General features: G+C 36.7%; 1 protein-coding gene across 1 annotated transcript; it reads left to right on the plus strand.

Moving 5' to 3' along the window:
* Window positions 1-11,700, plus strand: LOC121729869 (beta-galactoside alpha-2,6-sialyltransferase 2). Its single transcript, XM_042118535.1, has 5 exons — window positions 1-742; window positions 8,118-8,215; window positions 9,718-9,863; window positions 10,257-10,387; window positions 11,007-11,700. The coding sequence occupies exons 1-5, from the start codon at window positions 1-3 to the stop codon at window positions 11,252-11,254; spliced, it is 1,365 nt and encodes a 454-aa protein (XP_041974469.1). The 3' UTR covers window positions 11,255-11,700.
* The last annotated feature ends 10,519 nt before the right edge of the window (window positions 11,701-22,219 follow it).

Consider the following 22,219-nt stretch of genomic DNA (forward strand, 5'->3'; position numbering starts at 1 on the left):
ATGAAGGCCGCGGCGATGTCGGTGTGGATTTTCATTAACCTCCTTTGTTTTGGTATGTGCGGATACCTCTACCTAATATGGTCCCAGTACTGGATGAGTATAGAGCGGCAGAGGCTGTTCGCGAAGTCTCAGACGCCGCAGAAGACTGCCAGCGGGGTAAGCTACCAGACTTTCTCCGAGCAGATCAGTCCTGTGAACGGTTCTAGCGCGGACGTGATCAAGAAACGGCGGTCTATAGTGGCGATAAAGAGTGGCATACTGAACCAGGTGTCGAATAAAAGCTCGCACAGCCACTCCGGGAACATCGTGATGAAGCAGGGTAGCCCACGGTTCCCCAACATCCACAAACCCGTGCTAGAATTCGACTCTGAGAAGTACTCGTGCGATGACTACACGACGCCCGAGTGCGAAGCCCTAACGAAGGAGTTTAAGGAGCTCCTGTTAAAAGAGTTCCACAGGGTGTTGATGAGTGAGAGCAAGGTATTCGCCTCCGGCCTGGACTCGCAGAACACCTACGACGTCAAATACTACAGGAAAGGCGTGAAAGAACCGATAAAGGAGGAGATACTCTGCGCTTTGAAGAATGTGACGGTAAACACTGTGACCAGCGACGACGAGCCGTTCCGAAGGTTGGGGTTTAAAATTCCGAAAAACCCGCTGCAAGAGAAGGCTTCTTTCAACACCTGTGCGGTGGTCACGAGCGCTGGTGCTCTGAGAGGTTCCCGCCTGGGTGAATTTATAGGTAGGTAATGTTTTTTTTTATTATAAAATTGGGGCCGTCTATGGACTGTTCGTCCATATCCTTTTTTTGTTATTTTATTATTTAGATTTTTCGCACCAAGGATAATTGAAATAATATTATGAATTTTAATTAATTGTGGTCCATCACGCCATGGACACTTTTTTTTTATATTATATAAGTAATATATAATATAGGTAGGTAATGTTACAATCTACGAATAATAAAAACTAAGGAATCGTAACTCCCATACTACTAATTATTCGTAGCTCCCACACTATTACCGTTTTAAATTTGTAACGTCAGCCTAGTACCGCTCAAGGTCATCTAAATATTGCAAATGTATTGAAATGTGTACCAGCCCCCCTAGACAAGTGGCAAAACGCTAACGCTACAAAATGTATGCGATTTGACATAAGTCATCGCTTCGCTAGCGAATACTAATGTCAAATCCCATACATTTTGTAGCGTTATAGCGTTAGCGTTTTGCCACTTGTCTAGGGGGGCTGTACACTTTTTTGACAAGTATTGTGGAGCATGTTTTTTGACGGAGTTACTTTTCCTTAGTTTTTATTATTCGTAGGTTACAATATTATTATTTACTTATTTTATTACCACAATTTAAGTAACCTTAATAAGTAAAAGCTCTATTTAATATATATACCTACTTACTCAACTTAATAAACAAAGGCATTTATGAATACATAATAGGATTAAAATATAATATTTCTTCTAACAAAAACGTGTGTAATGCGAACACGTGTTTTAAAAATAAATCGAAATATGCGCACGAGTCCATGAATCAGCGCACATCTCATACATTCTAATGATTAATGCGAACAGTTATCTCCTGTGCTCAATATCCTGACAGTAACATGCTTCACTAATGTGAGCCTAGTTTAGAGGCACCACGCAATCAGGTCATATTTGTCAGAAAGTCATCACTTAAGGTGACGCCTTGATAATTTGGCTGCAGCGATATCGATTTTTCTCAACAATAACTAAAGCTAAGAAATTAAAGTTCATTGTCAGTATTCATCATGTCTTTATCTTTGAATTATCCATAGCATAACACGATTGGTCAACTTTAATAACACAAAATAATTAATCAAAAAGGCCTCTATACAAACAGGGATTCTAATTTTGCCAACAGAGGAGAGTGATTTAAGCTTCCAAAATTTGTACATAGGTTAGTTCAAGCATACACTATAATTTGCCCATAGCTTATATGAAATATATTTAAGGTTTTTAAATTACGCGACAAAAACCATTTTGTCGCTTACGCCCTTTCCATTTCTTGTTTTCTATGAGAGCCTCTCATAGAAAACATATCCAAAACGATTTTTTACTTTAACGCGGCGTCACCTTAATAATAATAGCAAGGTACCTATAGTCAACTCTACTTACATAAAACGTGCGTTTTGCCCATGCAGTAGAGCGACATTCGAGTCGTTGTACAAAATCGTACATTTTTTTCTGCAAAACTATTGTATGTCCTATTAGGGGATACTATGTATCTTCATACGAAATTTTGTTTTCATTCGATGCACCGGTTAAACGTACTAAAACTTTAGCGGTAATTCTAAAGAAGTAACAAAATATAAAGGGTACTTAGGTAAATACACCAAAAGCTAGAACTTGTGTGCACGGACCAGACGTGATATGAATAGTTTTATAATATTTGTATGTTCTCTAGAGTTCTTCTTATAGCATACCTGAGTGATGCATATTTCGGTGTATTTGAATATAATAATCGCGGCTGGGTGAGCGACCGGCCTATCTATCCGCATCTACGGCGCGCATTATAATGCGGCCCGCACGCGTTCGCGGAACGACCCAAACTTTATGCGAGATTTATTTTGCTGTTATGTGCGTACAAATTATAATGCTTTCTTTTTCTCATAAAAACTGCTCTAATAAGGATAATTCAGTATGATGCAAGTTGAGGAAAATAAACTTTTGCATGTTAGGTAATCCCGTCGATGGCGAAGCCTCAAGTCTGAAACAGCAGTTAATACGGGAAAAATGTTTTGTGAAATGTGCCATTGTCTAAAAACTGAAGTTATGCGTGCCAATATTAAAATATAATAGGGTCTAATATGCGTGGCGTAGCAGCCGCTACGAGCTAGCAAATTCTAATAAACCTCGTAGCACACGCGCGATACTAATTGTTATAGTAATTAGGCCAGGGGTTTCCAACCTTTAAAAGTAATGGAAACTGAAATATCTTCGGGGACTTAACCTGTGTCCTAGATCAGGCTGAAATCCTGACAAAGCAACCTTAAGTTAATAGCAGCGAATGGCGATGTTACATTGTATGTGGCGCCACGGCGGTCCCTCGCCGTATCAGCACATCGCTACGTGTGTATTTATCGTGAATAAATCAGTCGGCAAATTATGCACAGTAAATACCAACATGGTGAACATCTCCGGCACCCATACATAATGCTGATCCCACATAAATACAAGCCTAATCAGGCACGATGCGATCCAATTGTCTACTTATACAGCTACTAATGAATTCATATTGATCAACAGTTTATGTAAACAATCCAATCGCTTATCGATGTTGCCCGTGAGTCCGCAACTTCGTTGCGCAGACATTCGATTATCGCGCAGAAAACACACCCTGTTCGTTCTTTTTTAACCCCCGACAAAAAAGAGGGGTGTTATAAGTTTGACGTGTCTTCTGTCTGTCTGTCTGTCTGTTGGTCTGTGTGTGTATCTGTCCGTGGCATCGTAGCATCCAAACGGGTGGACCGATTTTGATCTAATTCTCTTATGTAATACCTAAATAAATAAAAAAAACTGTCTATCTGCCTTTAATTTTAATTCTCAAATCTTTCCTAAAAATCTGTTAAGTGTATAAGTACGAAAAAGTAATAGACAGACAGTCATTTGAATTGGTATCATTTACATTGACAGTCCAATTAAATTAGATACCAAAATATTTTATCTTTAGTAGCCATCTCTTCGTTTATTTGTGATTTTTTGTTATTGGTCTCCTGTGGTGTCGTGAGAGAGCACTAACTGTACGCTCATGCACCAGTGTCGTAGTCTTTTATGGAAAAAATTAAGATTTTTTAACTACCCATGATTATGGCCAACTCCCATTAAATATTCAATACTAAGCTTTCATTACTCATAGACACCATTTCATAACTTTATGCGGTCAATATTGCTTACATAGAATTTGATTCACGCTTACAATAGGGTTTTCAATGGGCAATAGTAATGTAAAAGTTGTATTGATTTTCCTCGGTAGTATTTTTTATTGGCGTGAATCAGTCATTTATATTTCACATGTAGTGTGAATCATTAGCATGCTATTGTCTTGTGGAGACGTACAACAGACAAAGTATGACTGTTCGATAGTAAAAAGTTTCGATGCACCGAGCTTATCGGATCGTTTGTGGTGAGACAATAATTATTCATAGTCTATTAATTAATTACCTACTTTAATGTAACATACAATAATATAAATTACTGTTAAACATAAAAATTGTTATGTAGGTACCTACCAAATGTTGCAAACAAATTCTTTGCGCAAAAAAATAAATTACCGCGCGGGACTTGTAAATTTTTCTGGGATAGAAAATTACTATCCTGTGCTGTGTTTTCGGGATTCTAAGTATGTATCTATTGCATCTTCAAATCGATCCAGCATCTTAAGCGTGGAGATTGATAATAATGGATAGAAAGATAGACAAACTTTCGCATTATATTAATTATTATTTATGTTGATGGAACTAAATATGGTAAAAATGTTGCGGTTTGCTTTGTGCTACGTTAAACTTAGTTTTTTTTGTTTCCCTATAATTTTCATGCGCAGTTCGGCGCAACAACATTATTAGCTTGTTATAAACCTGCTTATAAACACATATTATATTATAATATACTCGTATTATAAGTCCGCACGAGTGTGAAGTCAGCAACCTGCACGTGGCTGCATAATTCATGACTATTGTTCCCCGGTCCACGCCCCGTGCCCTTAACATCAACAACGAAAAATGCTCAAGGATCCGCAGTAAACATGGACGAAAACAATAAAAAGCACGCTGACAAAGAAAAATGGTTGCATATATTTTCAACGAGAAAATAAGATTGACTTCGTCTAATTTGGGCTCTCTACAATAGTTCATGATACATCTGCTGCAGAAGACAAGTATTGTCGTCTATGATTGCCCACTATAAATCGGTAGTGGGCAATCATAGATGACAATACGAGTCGATTTTTGATGCTACAGGCAGCCTTGGAGGTCGTATAGGCCGCGACCTAGGGGCGGCAGCGCCCTAGGGGGACGGCAGCGTACTAGGGGGGCGGCAGATTTTTTACATACGGCAGCGAAAAAAAAGTGGCCTACACTCAAAAAAATAAAAATACGTTACTGCTTGGTGGTAGCAATTAAAATTATTAATCACTAGCTGTTGCCCGCGACTTCGTCCGCGTGGACTTCAGTTTATAGCGCGCGATGTCAACAAAGGTATCAAAAGCTTTTATAAGAAAACCCTAGTACCCCTTAAGGCTTAAATCAAAACACCTAAAAACAGCTGTGCAGTGTGCTGCGTGCACATAACTTATTTCATTTTTTTAAATAAAACTTTATTTATGCCAAATAAAGTATATTTAGCCCCCCAATTACACAACCCATAAATTATTTATCATTGATAGGTTTACCGTTTAAGGTTACGTCACTGCATAGATAAAGTACTGAGTTATTTAATAACGTACCAAAGAAATAACAATCGAAAAAATCGAAAATGTAACGTAAGATGATACCACTTCTTATATAAAGACGATTGAGCAAGCGTCAGCGCGATGTAGGCGTCGGCACGGCGCCATCTATTAATAGTTTTTGGAACTAACTTAATTTGAACAAATTTACGCATTTTCTACCCCCCTTACAACTATTTTTTCCAGTTAAAAAGTAGCCTATGTCCTTTCTCAGGCTTTAGACTATCTGTGTACAAAATTGCAAAACAAACACAAGTTTCCACGCCGTGATTATTCTTTTTAAAGTTATAAGTTAAGCTTATGTGTATGGGCGATATGGTGGTCAAGTATAAAGAATATGGTCTCTACCATCATTGATACTTGCTGCGTTGTATGAATGGTAGAGCACAAAGACGCCGCGCTGCAGCCGCATAATCTAAGCCGCTGCAGGCCTTATAACTAACGAGCTTTTGCCCGCGGCTTTGCTCGCGTTAAGAAGTATTATTATATACAAACTTTCATCCCCTATTTTAACCCCTTGGGGTTGGAATTGATCAAAATCCTTTCTTAGCGGATGCCTACGTCATAACATCTACGTATGCCAAATTTCAGCCCGATCCGTCTAGTGGTTTGGGCTGTGCGTTGATAGATCACCATGTCAGTCAGTCACCTTTGAGTTTTATATATATAAGAAGATAGATTCATACTGCTTAATGTCTAATTAACATATTTTAATATAAACAAACAACCGCATTTTCGTCAATACGCGTGATTTGTGTGGGACGAAACTTCTTTGTGAAGTAGGCCGTAGTGAACTATTAGAATAGGTAAACAGATCGGTCAGTAAGACGGATCCGCCGCGGACAATAACGGCGGTGCACCACATACATAATTTAACAGTTTTATCGTCTATTATGTTGTTTTCAATCGTCTTTACATTTTTCTGTACGATAAAGTCCACGTGATCGGAAAGTTGAGTATGACGCGAAGGTTCACTGTTCTTGCTCAGCTCACACTGGGACAGAGTCGAAATGCGTCATGTTTTTGGACAGCAGCATATTCATCTCTATTTTTCTATTATTAAAGGTCAAATTTCTATGAAAATAAGTATTTCTAACGCGTGTCGACGCGCTCACTATAAGTTCTTCGACGCTTCTATATTTTCGTAGCGTCTTCATTTTGAGAAGTACGTACTTTTTTCTCCTAGAGTTTTTTTTTCTAATTCTAAACCGTAGACTGCATAATGCATATTATTTAAGTACTTGAAGTTGGAATGTAGACTAGAATAATTAATTATGCATCGTGCATTTATAAATCGCAAATGGCCATACAAAATTATGTAAATATTACGCAATTTTATGAAATCTTCTAATTTATATATTATTATCAATGTACCTACCATGTAGTAAATTATACGCCGCGTATATAAATGATATGAAGACGCGCAATTCCTGTATTTATCTCAAAAATGTGCGCTAATTAGATAATGTCAACAAGATTATATACAAATAACAACCCCCAATTAAAGAAAAGTTCCATTAATCAGGTAGTCGCGGAAACCTGAGAAAAGTGTAACGTTTAATGAAATACGTTAATGACACGAGCTAGCGGCAATTAGCTCACTTTTTAATTGTTCTGTTTACATCGATTGTTCTTGAGTTTCCTAAACGTTTGTACTTTTTATAAAGGTGGGGCTGATGCCTGATGTTAACGGAAAGATGCCACACTAGCTCTATGTTTTTTTTTATTTTATTTTAAGGTCGTCTGGAAGAAACCGCTTTTAGCAGTAAGTCCGCCTATTTGTACAGAATCTTTATTGTATAAATTGTAGTTTTGTTAGTTTTTTAAAAATCAAATAAAGAATTTTATATGTATCTATCTATGTTATTTTATGTCACTCTGGTTTTGGACGGTTTTTGAAATTAGTTTCCCAACATTTTTTTACGGTTTTGTGATCAAACATGGCCATTTGATATGTAAGATGTGGTTTACCATACCTTACATATCAAATGGTTTTAATCAATCAATTGATTTTAATCAACTAAGTATATTATATTCTTAGGAATAAGATTTGTATAGACGCTTAGGCAAAGTAATAATCTCACACTCAAAGAAAAACTCATTTATGGCTGCAGCAAAGAACAATAAAAACAGGGCTGCAGACTCTCCATTCAACGCAAACTCGCCCATGTTTATAAAATCTTACCAGTTACCACCACACCTTATGTAGTATAATATACCTAAATAGACTATTTACATTTTTTTCAGGTATTGTGTTAGCGAAATGAAATGGACCGTAAATATCGTGACTGTTTTCAAGGTTGTTACTTTTTTATTATTTGGACAATGATCAAAGTTGTTGAGATGTTGCAGTGTAGAGATATTTCGTAATATACTTCCGACTTTGTTGTTGCCTCTACCACTCTACTTACAAATACAAAAGTGCTGTATTTCTTGATGAATTTATATAGTATACTGGATGACGCTCGCAAATCCGTTGCACTGAATTCGCCTATCGCGCGGGAACTTCCTTCTTGGTACTAAAACTATCTGTATGCCTTTAGCAATATCGGTTTAGCAGTTTAAACGTGAAGAGGTATCAGACATACAGTCACACACTTACACATTGATAATATTATTAGTAAGTATGGATTTTATTTCCAGATTCTCATGACATGGTTTTGCGATTCAACAATGCGCCGACTGAAAACTTCACTGACGATGTCGGTTCCAAGACAACATTTCGCATCTTAAATTCACAGGTATGATGACAATCTATTGTCAACAAGGACGTACTCGTATAATAAACAAAAACGTACTAAGACAAGACATTCGTAACCTTTCTAAGCGCAAATAAATCTTACCACATAGACGACAAAAACTACGACGGTAACGCCAGCCTTGTACGTTGACTGTACATTATTTCAAAAAGTACAGTTGCAAGTGGCTGGGCGCCATTTAACTTTTTTACCTACTCACTAAGAGCTATCTAATGGTATATATTTATCTCTGTTGAGACTTATACCAAAATGCCCATGATCCTTTGTGAGTTGTGAGTCGCAGAATTTCGGTCGCGTAAATATCTTTTCATACTCACAAATTTTTTTTTTTTTTTTTTTTTTTTTTTTATGAAATAAGGGGGCAAACGAGCAAACGGGTCACCTGATGGAAAGCAACTTCCGTCGCCCATGGACACTCGCAGCATCAGAAGAGCTGCAAGTGCGTTGCCGGCCTTTTAAGAGGGAATAGGGTAATAGGGAAGGGTAGGGGAGGGTAGGGAAGGGAAGGGAAGGGAAGGGAAGGGAATAGTTGAGGGTAGGGAAGGGAATAGGGTAGGGGTTATGGGATTGGGCCTCCGGTAAACTCACTCACTCGGCGAAACACAGCGCAAGCGCTGTTTCACGCCGGTTTTCTGTGAGAACGTGGTATTTATCCGGTCGAGCCGGCCCATTCGTGCCGAAGCATGGCTCTCCCATTATGCTCGTGTGAATCAAACAGGACTTTTGTATGAAACTGAATGCAGCAGAATTTCTGCCAGCCGAAATTCTGCGACTCACAACTCACAAATTACGCTCGTTTGGCTTCACCCTTAAGAGGATACACCAGGGGCGAGAGAAATTGAAAATAGTTATTTGAAAATGTATTGCTGTCTCACCAATCTCAAGTCTCCCACCGCAGAGCGCGATAGAGAAAATACGACAAAAGTTCTAATAAAAGAACAGAAAATCTTCGATTCGCTGTCCGCTGATTCCTTCTCCAAAACTTAACCAATTTAAGTACTTTTTTCATTAAGAATTAAAGCAAGGCTTGAGCTCTGTTCCTATGTTTTATTTTTTTTATATATTTTAGCCAGTTTTGTTTTCTGGGTGTTTGAACACAGAGGAAAATCTTGCCATTTTTTTGGGTTTTTGGACGTTCTTATCTTTTTTAATAATAAAATTATGAAAAAAAGGAAAACATAGGGACATGTTAATAGTGGCCATAGATATTCAGGAAAAAAATCATAACTCTACCGGCATTATCCAGGGAGGAAACAGGGGACAGCGTTTGTATGGAAAAACGGCGGTGTGGATTCCTCTTAAGGTTCTAACTTTAGAAAATATCACACTGTTGTTCTTCTGGTTAGACTATGACAGAATTTTTCTGAGACAGAATTCAGTGGTGATCAGACTATTTATTACGAGTATCTAGTGATCGCCGTGCAATCGTCTCTTCCACTAATCTCTAGACAAGATTCTTGTAGATTTTCTGGTTCCTATTTCAGGTAGTGACGAAGCCGGAATTCAGGTTTCTAGACGATGCGCTGTACAGGGACGTGTCGATCCTGATCTGGGACCCCGCCAACTACTCGTCCAACCTGGAAGACTGGTACCAGTATCCGGACTTCCCGCTGTTTCCTGTTTATAAACGGTCAATTTTATTAATTTTGCTAGATGACTCACGCAACTCCGTTGCGCCAAAATTCGTTTATCGCGCGGGAACCGTACATTTTTCTGGGATAAAAACTATACTATATGTCCTTTCCCAGCACCCAATGTATCTCCATACCAAAGTTCACCAAAATCAGTTCAGTGGCTTGAGCGTGAAGAGGTAAGAGACAGACAGACAGACACACTTTCGCATTTATAATATTAAGTAAGGATGTATCATGTAGCCAATACCTAAGTTGAAAATGTGAGCGCTCTACTAAAACATTTATATTTTGTCTGTACCATTTTCTCATTTCTTTTTCTCATCATCTCGTCTAGTCTCTTGTAATTTTAGTTTAAGTCAATTAAAACGTATTCAATATATTTCCGATAGGTTACTGGAGCAACGTCGTAGCGCGGATGTCCATCTTCTCAACCCGCAAGTGTTGTGGCGCTTGTGGGCAGTCCTGCAGGATTTCTCACCGTATAGACTAAGGAAGAATCCACCGTCTTCTGGATTCATAGGTAGAACTTATTTTTTTAGTTTTAGTAGGAAATTATAGGTATGCGCCTTGCAACGAGCTTAGGTAAGCCGCTTACTCTACCTGACTGTCTCGTCAATGTAAGGATCAAATTAGTTTAGCTGCTATCCCTACCATCTCTTGTAAATGAGATGGTTGTCCTTTTATCGCCAACCCAACCCAGGCGCGGTCGCAGCCTGAAATTTGGGGGGGGGGGGGGGTTCACTCACTAGTCACTACACTAATATATATTTTTTATCGGTCGGACGCAGTGGTGGTTATGGGATAGCTAGAAATTTCCTTTTATTATTTGGCAAGATTTTGAGATTTTTCAATTTGCTTAGATTTTTCCTATGACCTTTGCCTGCATTTGTCTTATCTTTAAATGTGTAGCTTGCAGTTAGTATTAACTGTTTGCTGTAGTATTAGTGTCCTAAGTCCTAACTCACATATTTTTTGTAATTTTTTTAATGCAGTCTTGTTCTAAATCATCTAAAGAACATAATTATTGCATTCATAACTCAATACGTAATATTTTTGTGGGTTAGTACACGAATGCTTAATTACGTCCAACTAATACTATCAGGTAGTATCACCAATTTTTTTTTTCTATTTATTTCCAGGTCTATGGTTCGCGATTCACCGCTGCAACCATGTCCGTATATTCGAGTACGTACCCTCAGTGCGGGCGACGCGTCGCTGCCACTACCACGTCAGCGGCGACGACGCCGGCTGCACCCTCGGCACCTGGCACCCCCTGGCGCAGGAGAAAGCCCTGGCACACCACATTAGCACCAATTCCGACCTCGACATCTTCCAACGAGGCTTCATTGATATACCCGGCCTAAAGTATTCTAATTGTGCCAAGTAATTTTTCTGATACTTTTGTGGAGGAATTTTGTCGACATTAAGTTGTTGGTAATGAATAATGATAGTAAAGTATGGTAATGACAATGAGGTTTGGGTTTTGGTAAAGTGTATTGTAGTGTTGGCATTTTTTACGTCAAGTCGAGGGAAGGTTTCTGAAGTCATGGGTTTTACATAGAAAATTTCGGTTGGGTGTGATCAGAATATACTCAAATACCTAATTATGTAGAATTACTGTTACCGTAATTGTGCCATAATATTAGTTATTTAGTCTTTTTGCAAAAGTGATTTTTGTGACGAAAAGTTATTTCAATAATGCACGGAATTGAATATTTAGATTTAAATGAAAGTATATTAGTTTTCCCATGCATATGAAGACTGCTTTACAAATGCCGAAGATTTGATTATTCCTAGGGTCTTCCTGAGTATGTTTAATTTTCATCATATTTTTATGCAATACAAATATATAAGTAGGTATTGTTTAGATATACTGTATACGTTTTCCGTATTCAATTTCCTAATGTGGAATTTCGATTTGGAATACGTTATGCCATGTTATGCTAAGTATTCACATACGGTTTTGCTCGACCGAGCAATAACGTCGAGAAAAACCCGCGGCTCGGGCTTTCGTCCACACATTCAGCATTGCTCGATAGTTTTATTCTAAACTAGATGTCCCGCGCGGCTTCGCCCGCGTAAATTAGGAATTTTACATTTTCCCACTAAAAATAGCTTATGTCCCTACTTCCTTCACTTGGTCTACTCTATATCTGTGCCAAATATTGCCATAAAATTGCTCCAGTAGTTCGTAATTTCTAATATTTCCCCCGTTTTTCCCACATTTTCCTGAGTTTCTTCGGTCGTATTAGTTTTAGCGTGATAATCTACGAATAATAAAATTTATTATTCGTAGGTGATAATATATAGCCTTAAGACCCAGTTTCATCAAACAATGTTAAATAAATAATGGCTTGTTAAATCAGTTAATGGCCTGTTAGAGCTATCGAGCGTTCCACCATGCCCTAATGTCATGTTTAAGCACCTAACACGGCGTTAAATTTAATTCCTGCTATGGAAGTCCGATAAATATTTAACAGGCTGTTAATATATGAGTCAAAATAACAACTTTCAAAGACAATAATATGCAATATCAATAAAAGAATCTGTTTTGACTTTTGAGTCTTTCCGCCATGTTTCCGCTACGTCCTTATTATTAATTATTTTCATAGTTATGAATAATTATTTATTTTCACTTTGCCAAAAATTCAGCCTTCGGATTTTCCTTGACATTGCAAATATACTAATTTGTATCAAAATTACCAAACCAAAATATGTAAATAAAAGTTTGTATTATGATTTATGTTTTCAGCTTTGACAGATAATAATTATTAACCTGTTAAATTAAGAAGAACTATTATAGCGTAACAAATGTATGCGATCAGTGATATTTTAATTTGGTCGCATTATCTACTATTATACTACTATGGAAGAAAGTGACACATTGCAGCAAACATGTTGTATTAATCTTGTAAATTGCAATTTCGTCGCCTTATAACAAGAATGAACGAATTGATAGTTGTTCACTCGTTGTTCACTTAACATTGCGTTTACTAATCCGCTGTTAAATTTTTACTGTGGGACATAAGTATTTTAACAGTCTGTTTAATTTTCTAAGCTCCGTTAAGTAATGCCTCGTTAGGATTTAACAAACATAGGTTGGTGAAATTGGGTCTAAGTCTTACTCAATAAACCGAGTCCGATTTAAAAACTTTTTAAATCTAACACTGAAATTTTGATTTAAGAAGATTTTGAATCGGACCTGTAGTTCCTGAGATTAACGCGTTCGTTCAAGCAAACATACTCTTCAGGTTTATAATATTAGGTAGGTATAATTTTTTAATTATCGCTTGACAAACTTAAGTCACGATCTAAAAGACTATGAAAAGTGCCAATAACAGGGTCATTATATAGGCTCGTAAGTCATAACCATGGGACGATGCATGGTATAATATGGTAGTGATGATGATGATGAATGTAATTTGCATAGTAACATAATATGCTTTCCGTTCTTAAATCAACGGTGAAACTCCCAAACTTGTATCTATAAAGAATCAGGAGTTCTCTTAGCACCTTCCGAACCACGGTATACCAGGTTTATCTCGGTGCAAAATCTTACTTGTTGGTAGCATAATATGCTTATAATACTTTTCACGAAACCGAAGTCTCCACACGTTTCCCTATAAATTTTGAGGAGTTCCCTCGAGTACTTATGGATCCTTCATCAGATCACCACTTTTGTGAATATAAGGCCAAATTGCGATGATACCCCATATACCAAAAGAAAAATTTTGAAAATTGGTTAACAAACGGCGGAGTAATCGTTGAACATAAGAAAACGAACATAACACCTCCCCCATTTTGAAAGTCTGTTAAAATTGTAGCCTATGTGTTATTCTGATGTATAAGCTATGTTATTGTAAAGTTTCATTAAAATCCTTTCAGTAGTTTTTGCGTGAAAGAGTAACAAACATCCCCACATCCATAGATCCATACATCCAAACAAACTTTCGCCTTTATAATATTAGTAGGAAGTAGGATATTAGTAGGATGGATATATTTCAGTCCATCAAGCCGGCTCGATGCGAGCCTTCGAGCTGTCAGTTTTGCGGTCCACACAGTAATTATTACTCGATTTGGAGTAAAACTATCGAGCCAAACCGCATGTCAGTAGTTAGCATAATAGCGCATACCTACGTTCGTTATTCTTGACTCGCGAACGCGCCGGCTTGCATATAATACCCACGTGCGGAATTATTTCGTTCGGAAAAAAGCGAACGAGTGCGTCTATCTCTTGTGCGTCTTCTTAATATTGTCTATCTCTTATGGATATCCCATAACAACATTTTTTGTCATTTACTTTTTACTACATTTGTAGTAAAAAGTAAATGACTAAAAATGGCTAATTTTTGAAGATTTTTTTAACCAATACGGCATTAAGCCTTATTCAATTAAATACTTTAAAGATTTAATATAGATCTATATGGCCCTTTACAGCATAATATGATTTAAATGAATAATTTATTTTCTACTGATTCTATGCATTCGAATGTCCGAACGAATTTGGTAATCGAATACGGAAAACGTGTGCAATGTGTATGCGGCCAGCTTTGTTGAAATACGCATCGAAGAAAAACGCGTACCTTAATATCTGTCTGCTCATCTTCTGCAAACACTCTTATGTTAAGAGATGCTCAAGCATTTTATAGTTAGGATTTAGGTCTTAGGAGATAATAAAAGCTAATCTATATTATGTTGTTAGCGTGTATGGTTAAGGCTTTTTATCGCAAATTCCTAAAGACAATACTTAATATTAAACTTATCATGTCAGTTACCTAACTGTAAAATATATAAGGAATGAGAGTAGTAACAAGGACAATAATTTAATAGTTAAATAAAATATCACTGCCGAGTGTGTAATTAAAACTGTTTTCTCGCCAAAATTTTAGGGCGGGTTGCACCAGAGGCGTAGTTACATTAGTTAAGGTTATCGTCAAATATGGCGTCCATTATGGAGTTTTACTAGGGATTTGACAGTTCATTTGACATTTTGTAATGGTTAAAGTTATAGTTAAAGTAAGTTGGTGCAACCCACCCTAATTGATTGATTGAAGTGTTAAATTATTTTTATTTTGAATAGAGACTTCTTAATTGTATAATATTTTCATGTTGTAAAAATACACCGATTTATTACTAGCATTAATTTTAAGTTTTGAAATAGCCAATGTCCATTTTGGTTTGGGTGTTATTTTGTACAAAATGACTAGGAAAAGTTGGCGAGGTTTGATGAGGTTGATGTTTACTCGTAGGTATCGTTGTTAAGGTTTGTATGTCCAAAGTACTTGACTGGTATTATCACATTGTTTCATATCATAACTATTAAAGCGGCATTACCTAGTATTAATTAAACTTAGACGTAGTTATACAAATATTTGTATTATGACAATATTATAGTTAATATTACAAAAAAGTGGATTTTATTTATTTTAAACGTTCTAAGATGTTACACTTTTAGTCTAGAGTGCGTATTCGTACAAACGAACTGACCTAAGTACCATCAGAGAAAAGCCATAATGGAGAAGCTATTTTATTTGGTCTAGTTTCGTCAATTCAATATCAATTTTGTGAACTTTTCTGCTGAAATTGACATAATCCGACCAAATTATGTAGTTCCACGTTTTGCCTATAAAGTAGATAGTACTTGTGCATATTTTAAAAGGGTAAAAAAATAATTGTATAGTCTGTCAAGAAAGTGACGAAATTAAAAAGTGGCAACATCGTAGTTTCATCCCTTTTTTCTTAGATTGATATGAAAGGGATGAAACTACGACGTTTCCACTTTTTAATTTCTTCACTTTCTACGCAGACCATAATATAGTTCCTCATATGTCTAGTCAATAAATTAACCACCGGGTCTCCCCCGTAAGTGCTTGTGTTTGGGTCACATGTGTCATATTATTTAGTTTACATGGAAATTAGGGTGTAGCGGCATTCAGTTTTCAGTTCTCAGAAGGTGATAAGTACTCCATTGTTATTTAAAACTGTGTTTCATAATTTAAATTGTAGACAATAGAAGGTATACTTACATAATATTTAGCAGAACAGAGGCACATTTCGTTAACTTCTACCAAAAATTAAGATTACCATTATCTTCTGCAATTACTACGACCTCGCTACTAGCATAAACTAGTCGAGATGTATTCGATGCATTTGTTAATTTCACCGTCACGTCGAGGTTCGAAATTTAAAATTATTCAAAATCGTGTTCCAAAATCAAAAATTCTTAACAAGGCGTCATATTTTAGCGATTTTGAATTTCAACAGTGAAATTAATGATGACATCTTAATATTTTAGGGCCCATTTATCTCGTCAAAAATAAGAAAAATTACTGTAAGCTATACTTAACCACACTAGCCTTCTACGGGCTGGCATACCAATAATTTATTCCAAATGGGGTATAGATCAGATTTTTATACCAGGAACCGAGATTTGACGTTTGAAGTAAGGCCGCGTCCACGTTGTGCCCTTGCCGTATATTTAGCGATTCGCCGGCGACGGCTGGTGCGGCATACTGATGCCGCTAGGTGTCGCTCATTAGCTATTCACGGCAGTTGCGCGGAATTAGCGACATCCGAGATCGACGCAGAGGTGCGTACACGATGGGAAGATATCATTTGTTTTGAAAATAAATCATTGCCAAGGCCACCGCTACGTAGTAACTGCCTTAGATGCCCTACCCAAAAAAGATACAGCTTATTTAAAAAACGTTACAAAGCTTCGGAAACTTTGTAAAATAAATTCTAATCACCTATTAAAATTAGTTATTAGAATAGTTGTGTAAGTAATTAAACTTGTGTCCCATTAACCAAGATAGACGAATAAAAGACAAACCATTAAGTAAGTTTAATACATATTATTATCTCAAGAAAGTACTATTACTTTGTTTCGATGTCTTTAGATACCGCGTAACTTCGACCTAAATATAAATGATGCAGATTGCAGATATTATTGCAATCTGCGGAGTATTTCTTATGTACATTTAGATGAATGTGAACCAAGCCTATGTACAAAATCGTGCATCGTTAGTTTCCTTCTTATATACGTTTTGTTCCTTTTGCAGGTTTGTGTCGCAGACATGAGACAACTCTTGCATTTTGATTAATCCATACTAATGTGATGAATGCGAAAGTGTGTCTGTCTATTCGTCTGTTAGTTTATTTCAAGTGTAAATTGCTAAACTAATAGTTATGAAAGTTGAAACTTGTATGGAGATACCTTAAATACCGGGAAGGGAAATGCTCATTAAAAATTTAGTTTTCTTTAGGTACTCTTAAACAGTTAGTAAAATCGTTGTTTATAATATGACCAAGAAGTAAAAAGCCCACTTTGAGTTTGGCTGGACGGCCTGTACGACCGTTCTCTACTCGTACTCTTTTTTTTATAATTTTTATTTATCCTCACAATACAAGTTTAAGATATACTTACATAATAACAGAATTTTCGACAGTCAGGTGAAATTGTAAGGAGCTGGTGCTTATTATAATAGGTCAGACCTGTATTACAGATACAGGCATGACCTATAATAATGGACACTAGCAATTATTATAAATAAATATAAAGTTATTATAATGGACACCACTCTCTCTTTCAGTTCGCTGTAGAGTTTCGGGCTTTGCGTTTTGTTGATAAACACAAATACTTATTATCATACTTTATAGTATCATAATACAGATAACTTGAGGCTAGTGTCTTCTTCTTAGAATCAGTAAATGTAGTAGGTAAATAGCTACTAAGGGTTCAGTGAAGGTATTAGTATACTAGGAAACGTTGGACATCTGCCTAGCTTGAGCTGGCTGTCATCCAAACATGTAGATAGATACAGCCTTATGGAGCCTTAGAAATTTTTACTTCCTATAAAAATATAAGTTTATGAATTCCAAAATTTCCAAAATATTTATATGACCATTATTGCCTAATGAGAGAACGTGATGTCTGCAGAAACTAAAGTAAAATATAAATTGACTTATAGATGACGCCCGCAACTCCGCCGCGCCAAAATTCTTTTATCGCGGAGGAATCGTACATTTTTCATGTCATGACATGTGTATTCTGCCCGTCCTAACCTACGGTGCGCAAATTTGGTCATTGACAGATTCGCAAAAGTCCCAACTCTTGGTCTGCCAAAGAGCGATGGAGCACAGTATGTTGGGAGTGAAACTTGTGGACAAAATAAGAAACACCTTACTGCGCTCACAAACCAGAGTAAAAGACGTAGGAATTAAGGCAGCCAAGTTAAAGTGGTATTGGGCTGGCCACTTAAGCCGCATGCACTCTGACCGCTGGGCAAGGATATCGACAGAATGGGTACCGGAAGACTGACGACGCAACCTTGGCCGATCAAGGAAGATATGGCGCGACGAGCTAGGGGCATACCAGCCGGGCTGGTCAACGGTGGCGCAGGATCGACAAAATGCGAACCTCCTAAGTCTCGTCTAACGGGGCTCCGGGAGAGGATTGGAACCTCTCCGGCTTAGCCAGTCCCGGCGCCGAGGGGAACGCTTCGGTTTGCCGAAGCGTTCCCTAAATTTGATGGAAGTCCGGTCCCTTCTGAGGTAGACCGGCCGGTCGTGGAGGGAGTCCTGTGTTTGTTAGATCCGGGACATCCTTCCTTTATGCGGATGAAGGTGAACCGCTGGTGGATTTAGTGGGTAAGCCCGGCGCTCTTGCCGGCAGTCCCACATACCCCCAGGGTGCTTCAGCTTAACTGAGGCACATCCCCAACTCGGGGCACCCATAAAGGGTTTCCCCTGCGCATAAAAAAAGGATCGACAAGAATAAAAGACTCTGGGGGAGGCCTTTGCCCAGCGGTGGGACAGCATAGGCTTATTAAGTAGAATATTATTGCTTATTAAAAAAAATATTAAGTACCTAACTTTTAAAAACAGGCGGAGGTTTACTTATTTCACTTGTGGATTTTTAAAAATCTTTATCATAAACGTATTTTACAATATGTTATAGTGCTCTACTTATTAAATTAAAATATTTAGTAACTGCGTTGTAAAATAAATTAAATAAATTTCATATTAAAACAAGTAGATACCTAATGTAAGTAACATGTGGTCTGGTTTGGTGTGGTAAGCCAGTAATATTATTATACCTATCCACAACCTAGATATTTGTAGGCATATCAGCATGAGTAATACAATAGTTTTACGTCAATGAATTAGGTACAAAGATGGCTCATCTTAGATGGGTAGGAACATGTTTAACAATAAAATAATACTAGATTTATATGAAATATAAAACAGCTTTTGTGTAGTAATTTAATACTAAGTTCTCACTTCTACGCAAGGACAGACCTCGCGATTGTTTTCAAAGCTACCGACATTTCTGATTCGCAAGATGGCTTGCAATTTCATCAATTTCAACAACGTCTATCTAAGGCATCCATACGCTCATGCAAGCGTCAGTCAATTCCAATCATGAATTATGTTTGACTGATGGACTGACGAATGTATCCAGATTTTCGTCAATCAGCTTCATGCAACCGTCAGTCACGCTCTTACACGGTAGGTTACCCATCAGTCACAGTCATGACTGTGGTAAAACTGACAGCAAAACCTACCGTTTAATGGATGCCAAAGATCTTATATAAATAAAAGTTAAAACGTTATAGAAAAGTCAAAATATTTTAAAGACAATTTAACACTCATACAACAATGCATTGCACTGTGTACATTGCACAGCTAATGCACCTACTAAAGTTTCTTTCTACGATAGAAAAGATTAAGTCAGGAATGACGATTGTCAAGACGACGACCTGTTATTTCGTCCCTAAAACATGTCAGGGTTTCTATTCCTTTGGCATTGCTACTATAGCTAAACGATGCGTTAGAAAAATTGTGACTTTACCTATTAATTTATAAACAATTATTTACTACAACACAGTTGCAGTAATACGCGTTACATGGTGTTATAAGTTACAACCACTACTAACCACCCAACCAAGGTGTTGCCTATAATTTGTGACACGTGTAAATATAATTGATGTTATCCTAAGGAAATAAATTACACAATTAATATTAACAATCGATACCATTGTATAAAAATAATATCGGCATACCATCTAAATGGAGCATTTAGATGACAGGCTAATAATATTTTTTAATTGCGACCTGAGATTTATAGCCGTTGAGATTTTTTGTACTATCAGGGAAATTTATTTATAGGCAGATGGCGGACCTACGTTATTTGGTCGGGTTATGTCAACCGCCGACAGATTACGATTTACATCGATATAACTCGAATGGTCGAGTTATCTATTCTCAAATCGCGGAATTCTGTCTGTAGCGGTCATTGACTGTCAAAGAACTTGTTTTTTCTATACAAACCGTGATTGACAATGAAGTGACAGATGGTTCTAGTCTAAGGTCCAATTTCATCAACGATTGTTAAAGTTATTTCTCGAATTAGTTCGTTTACTCTTTCATTTTTCATAATATGAATGTAAGAGAAGACATGATATTTTAGCAAGCTGTTGACACTAACAGACGTTGGTGAAATGGGGCCTAAGGGTGATATCGTATTTTGCATACACGATGTGAACACAGTATGAATTATATCACTTCAAACTCGTAAATAGTTGGAGATTATGATAATCCCCAACTATTTATGACTTTGAAGTACGAATTAGTAACCAAGACGTTATCCGATGAAACTATTAGTACTTATATATAACTGTTTCTTTTAAATTGTTAACAGAATGCAGTGCGAGTATTTTCCACATAGCTCCTAGACTTAAAAGGTGTTGCTGGTGCCACCTTAAATTGTCCTGACTATAGCAGATGTTCTGTTTGATTCTGCCATGTCTAAAAACGAAAAAATATCGTGTAAGTAAGTATATATTTTAAATTTTAAAAGCTTTTATTTAACTTGCTCTGTATGTATGTAAGTATGTATTTTACGGTGGAATTTTGGAGCTCAATTATTTTAAGGTAGATATATTTAACCGATTGAGCTAAAATTTTGCATACACGTTTAGTTTGGTTGACCATGCACGATATGGTATGTGACATTACTCTAAATCCAATATGACCGACCATCCAAGATGGCGAAATAATTATTTTCTATGCAGTCCTACAATATGCATATTAAATGAAAGGGATTTTTGAGAGTAACTCGAAAACGAATGTAATTTCATTCTACATCCAACATGGCGGCTCATCCAAGATAGGGGAATAGTTATTTTTAATGCAGTTCTGTAATATGTGTATCAAATGAAAGGGCTCATTGAAAGTAACTCGAAAACGAATGTAACGTCATTCTACATCCAATATGGCGGCTCATCCAAGATACGATAGTATTATATTTTTTTAATGCACTTCTGCAATATGGGTATTAAATGAAAGGACTTACTGAGAGTAATTCGGAAACTAATGTAATGGCATTCTATATCCAATATGGCAGCTTAGCCGTGATAGGGAATAGTTAATTTAAAGCACTTCTGCAATATGGGTATCAAATAAAAGGGCTTATTGAGAGTAAATTGAAAAATAATATTCAAGTCGTGTCGTGCGTGTTATGTTGTGTCTTATCGTGACGTGACCCGACGTGACGTGACGTTGCGTCTCGTGTCGTGTCGTGACTTTACGTGACGTCACGTGACGTGACGTGAAATGACGTGACTGACAGCCGGGTTTCATAAAATGCCCGGTTGAATCCGGTCACTTTTGTTAAAAGAAATTTAACTTTTTAGTCATGCAGAAATCTAGCCAGAGATAACTAAATAAATAAATAAATTATAAACAAAAAACTTTTTGGAAAAAAAGCTTTTATTTAAATAGTCTAAAAAGAAGAAAATAAACTCCTTAAAATATTTAACTATTAAGTTATAATCCTCAATATATTATACAATTTGCATGATTATAAAAGCTTGTCGCGAGACTTAACAATCTATCAGTACTTGATAAATTTATTAAAATAAAAATATAATATTAATTTACTCAGTTATATACCTAGTTAAATATAAAAATTGGTACTAGTTTATTTACAAATCGCGCTACAAGCTTTTATTATCATGCAAATTGTATAATATATTGAGGATTATAACTTAATAGTTAAATATTTTAAGGAGTTTATTTTCTTCTTTTTAGACTATATAAATAAAAGCTTTTTTTTTCAAAAAGTTTTTTGTTTATAATTTATTTTTTTGTCATTATTTCAATGTTTTTTCACTTTCTCGGTTTAAAAAGTGACTAATTATCACTTATCAAAGGAAAAAGTATAAGAAAAAGACACATCTGCATTAACTGGTTTACCTTCGGTAGGCCGGTAGTAATCAGGAAGACACATAGATTTGAATAATAAAGTAATGTTAATTCAGCATCCGCGGCAAATCCTGCCAAATACTGC

The sequence above is a fragment of the Aricia agestis genome, chromosome 8 (assembly GCF_905147365.1).
Source record: "Aricia agestis chromosome 8, ilAriAges1.1, whole genome shotgun sequence".
NCBI lineage: Eukaryota > Metazoa > Arthropoda > Insecta > Lepidoptera > Lycaenidae > Aricia > Aricia agestis.

What these genes read in the sequence shown, in the direction of transcription:
- LOC121729869 (XM_042118535.1), top strand. Translation starts at nt 1, where the DNA reads ATGAAGGCCGCGGCGATGTCGGTGTGGATTTTCATTAACCTCCTTTGT. An exon ending in TTCGCATCTTAAATTCACAG is followed by an intron (nt 8,216 to 9,717) that starts GTATGATGACAA and finishes TTCCTATTTCAG; the next exon opens with GTAGTGACGAAGCCGGAATT. An exon ending in ACCGTCTTCTGGATTCATAG is followed by an intron (nt 10,388 to 11,006) that starts GTAGAACTTATT and finishes ATTTATTTCCAG; the next exon opens with GTCTATGGTTCGCGATTCAC.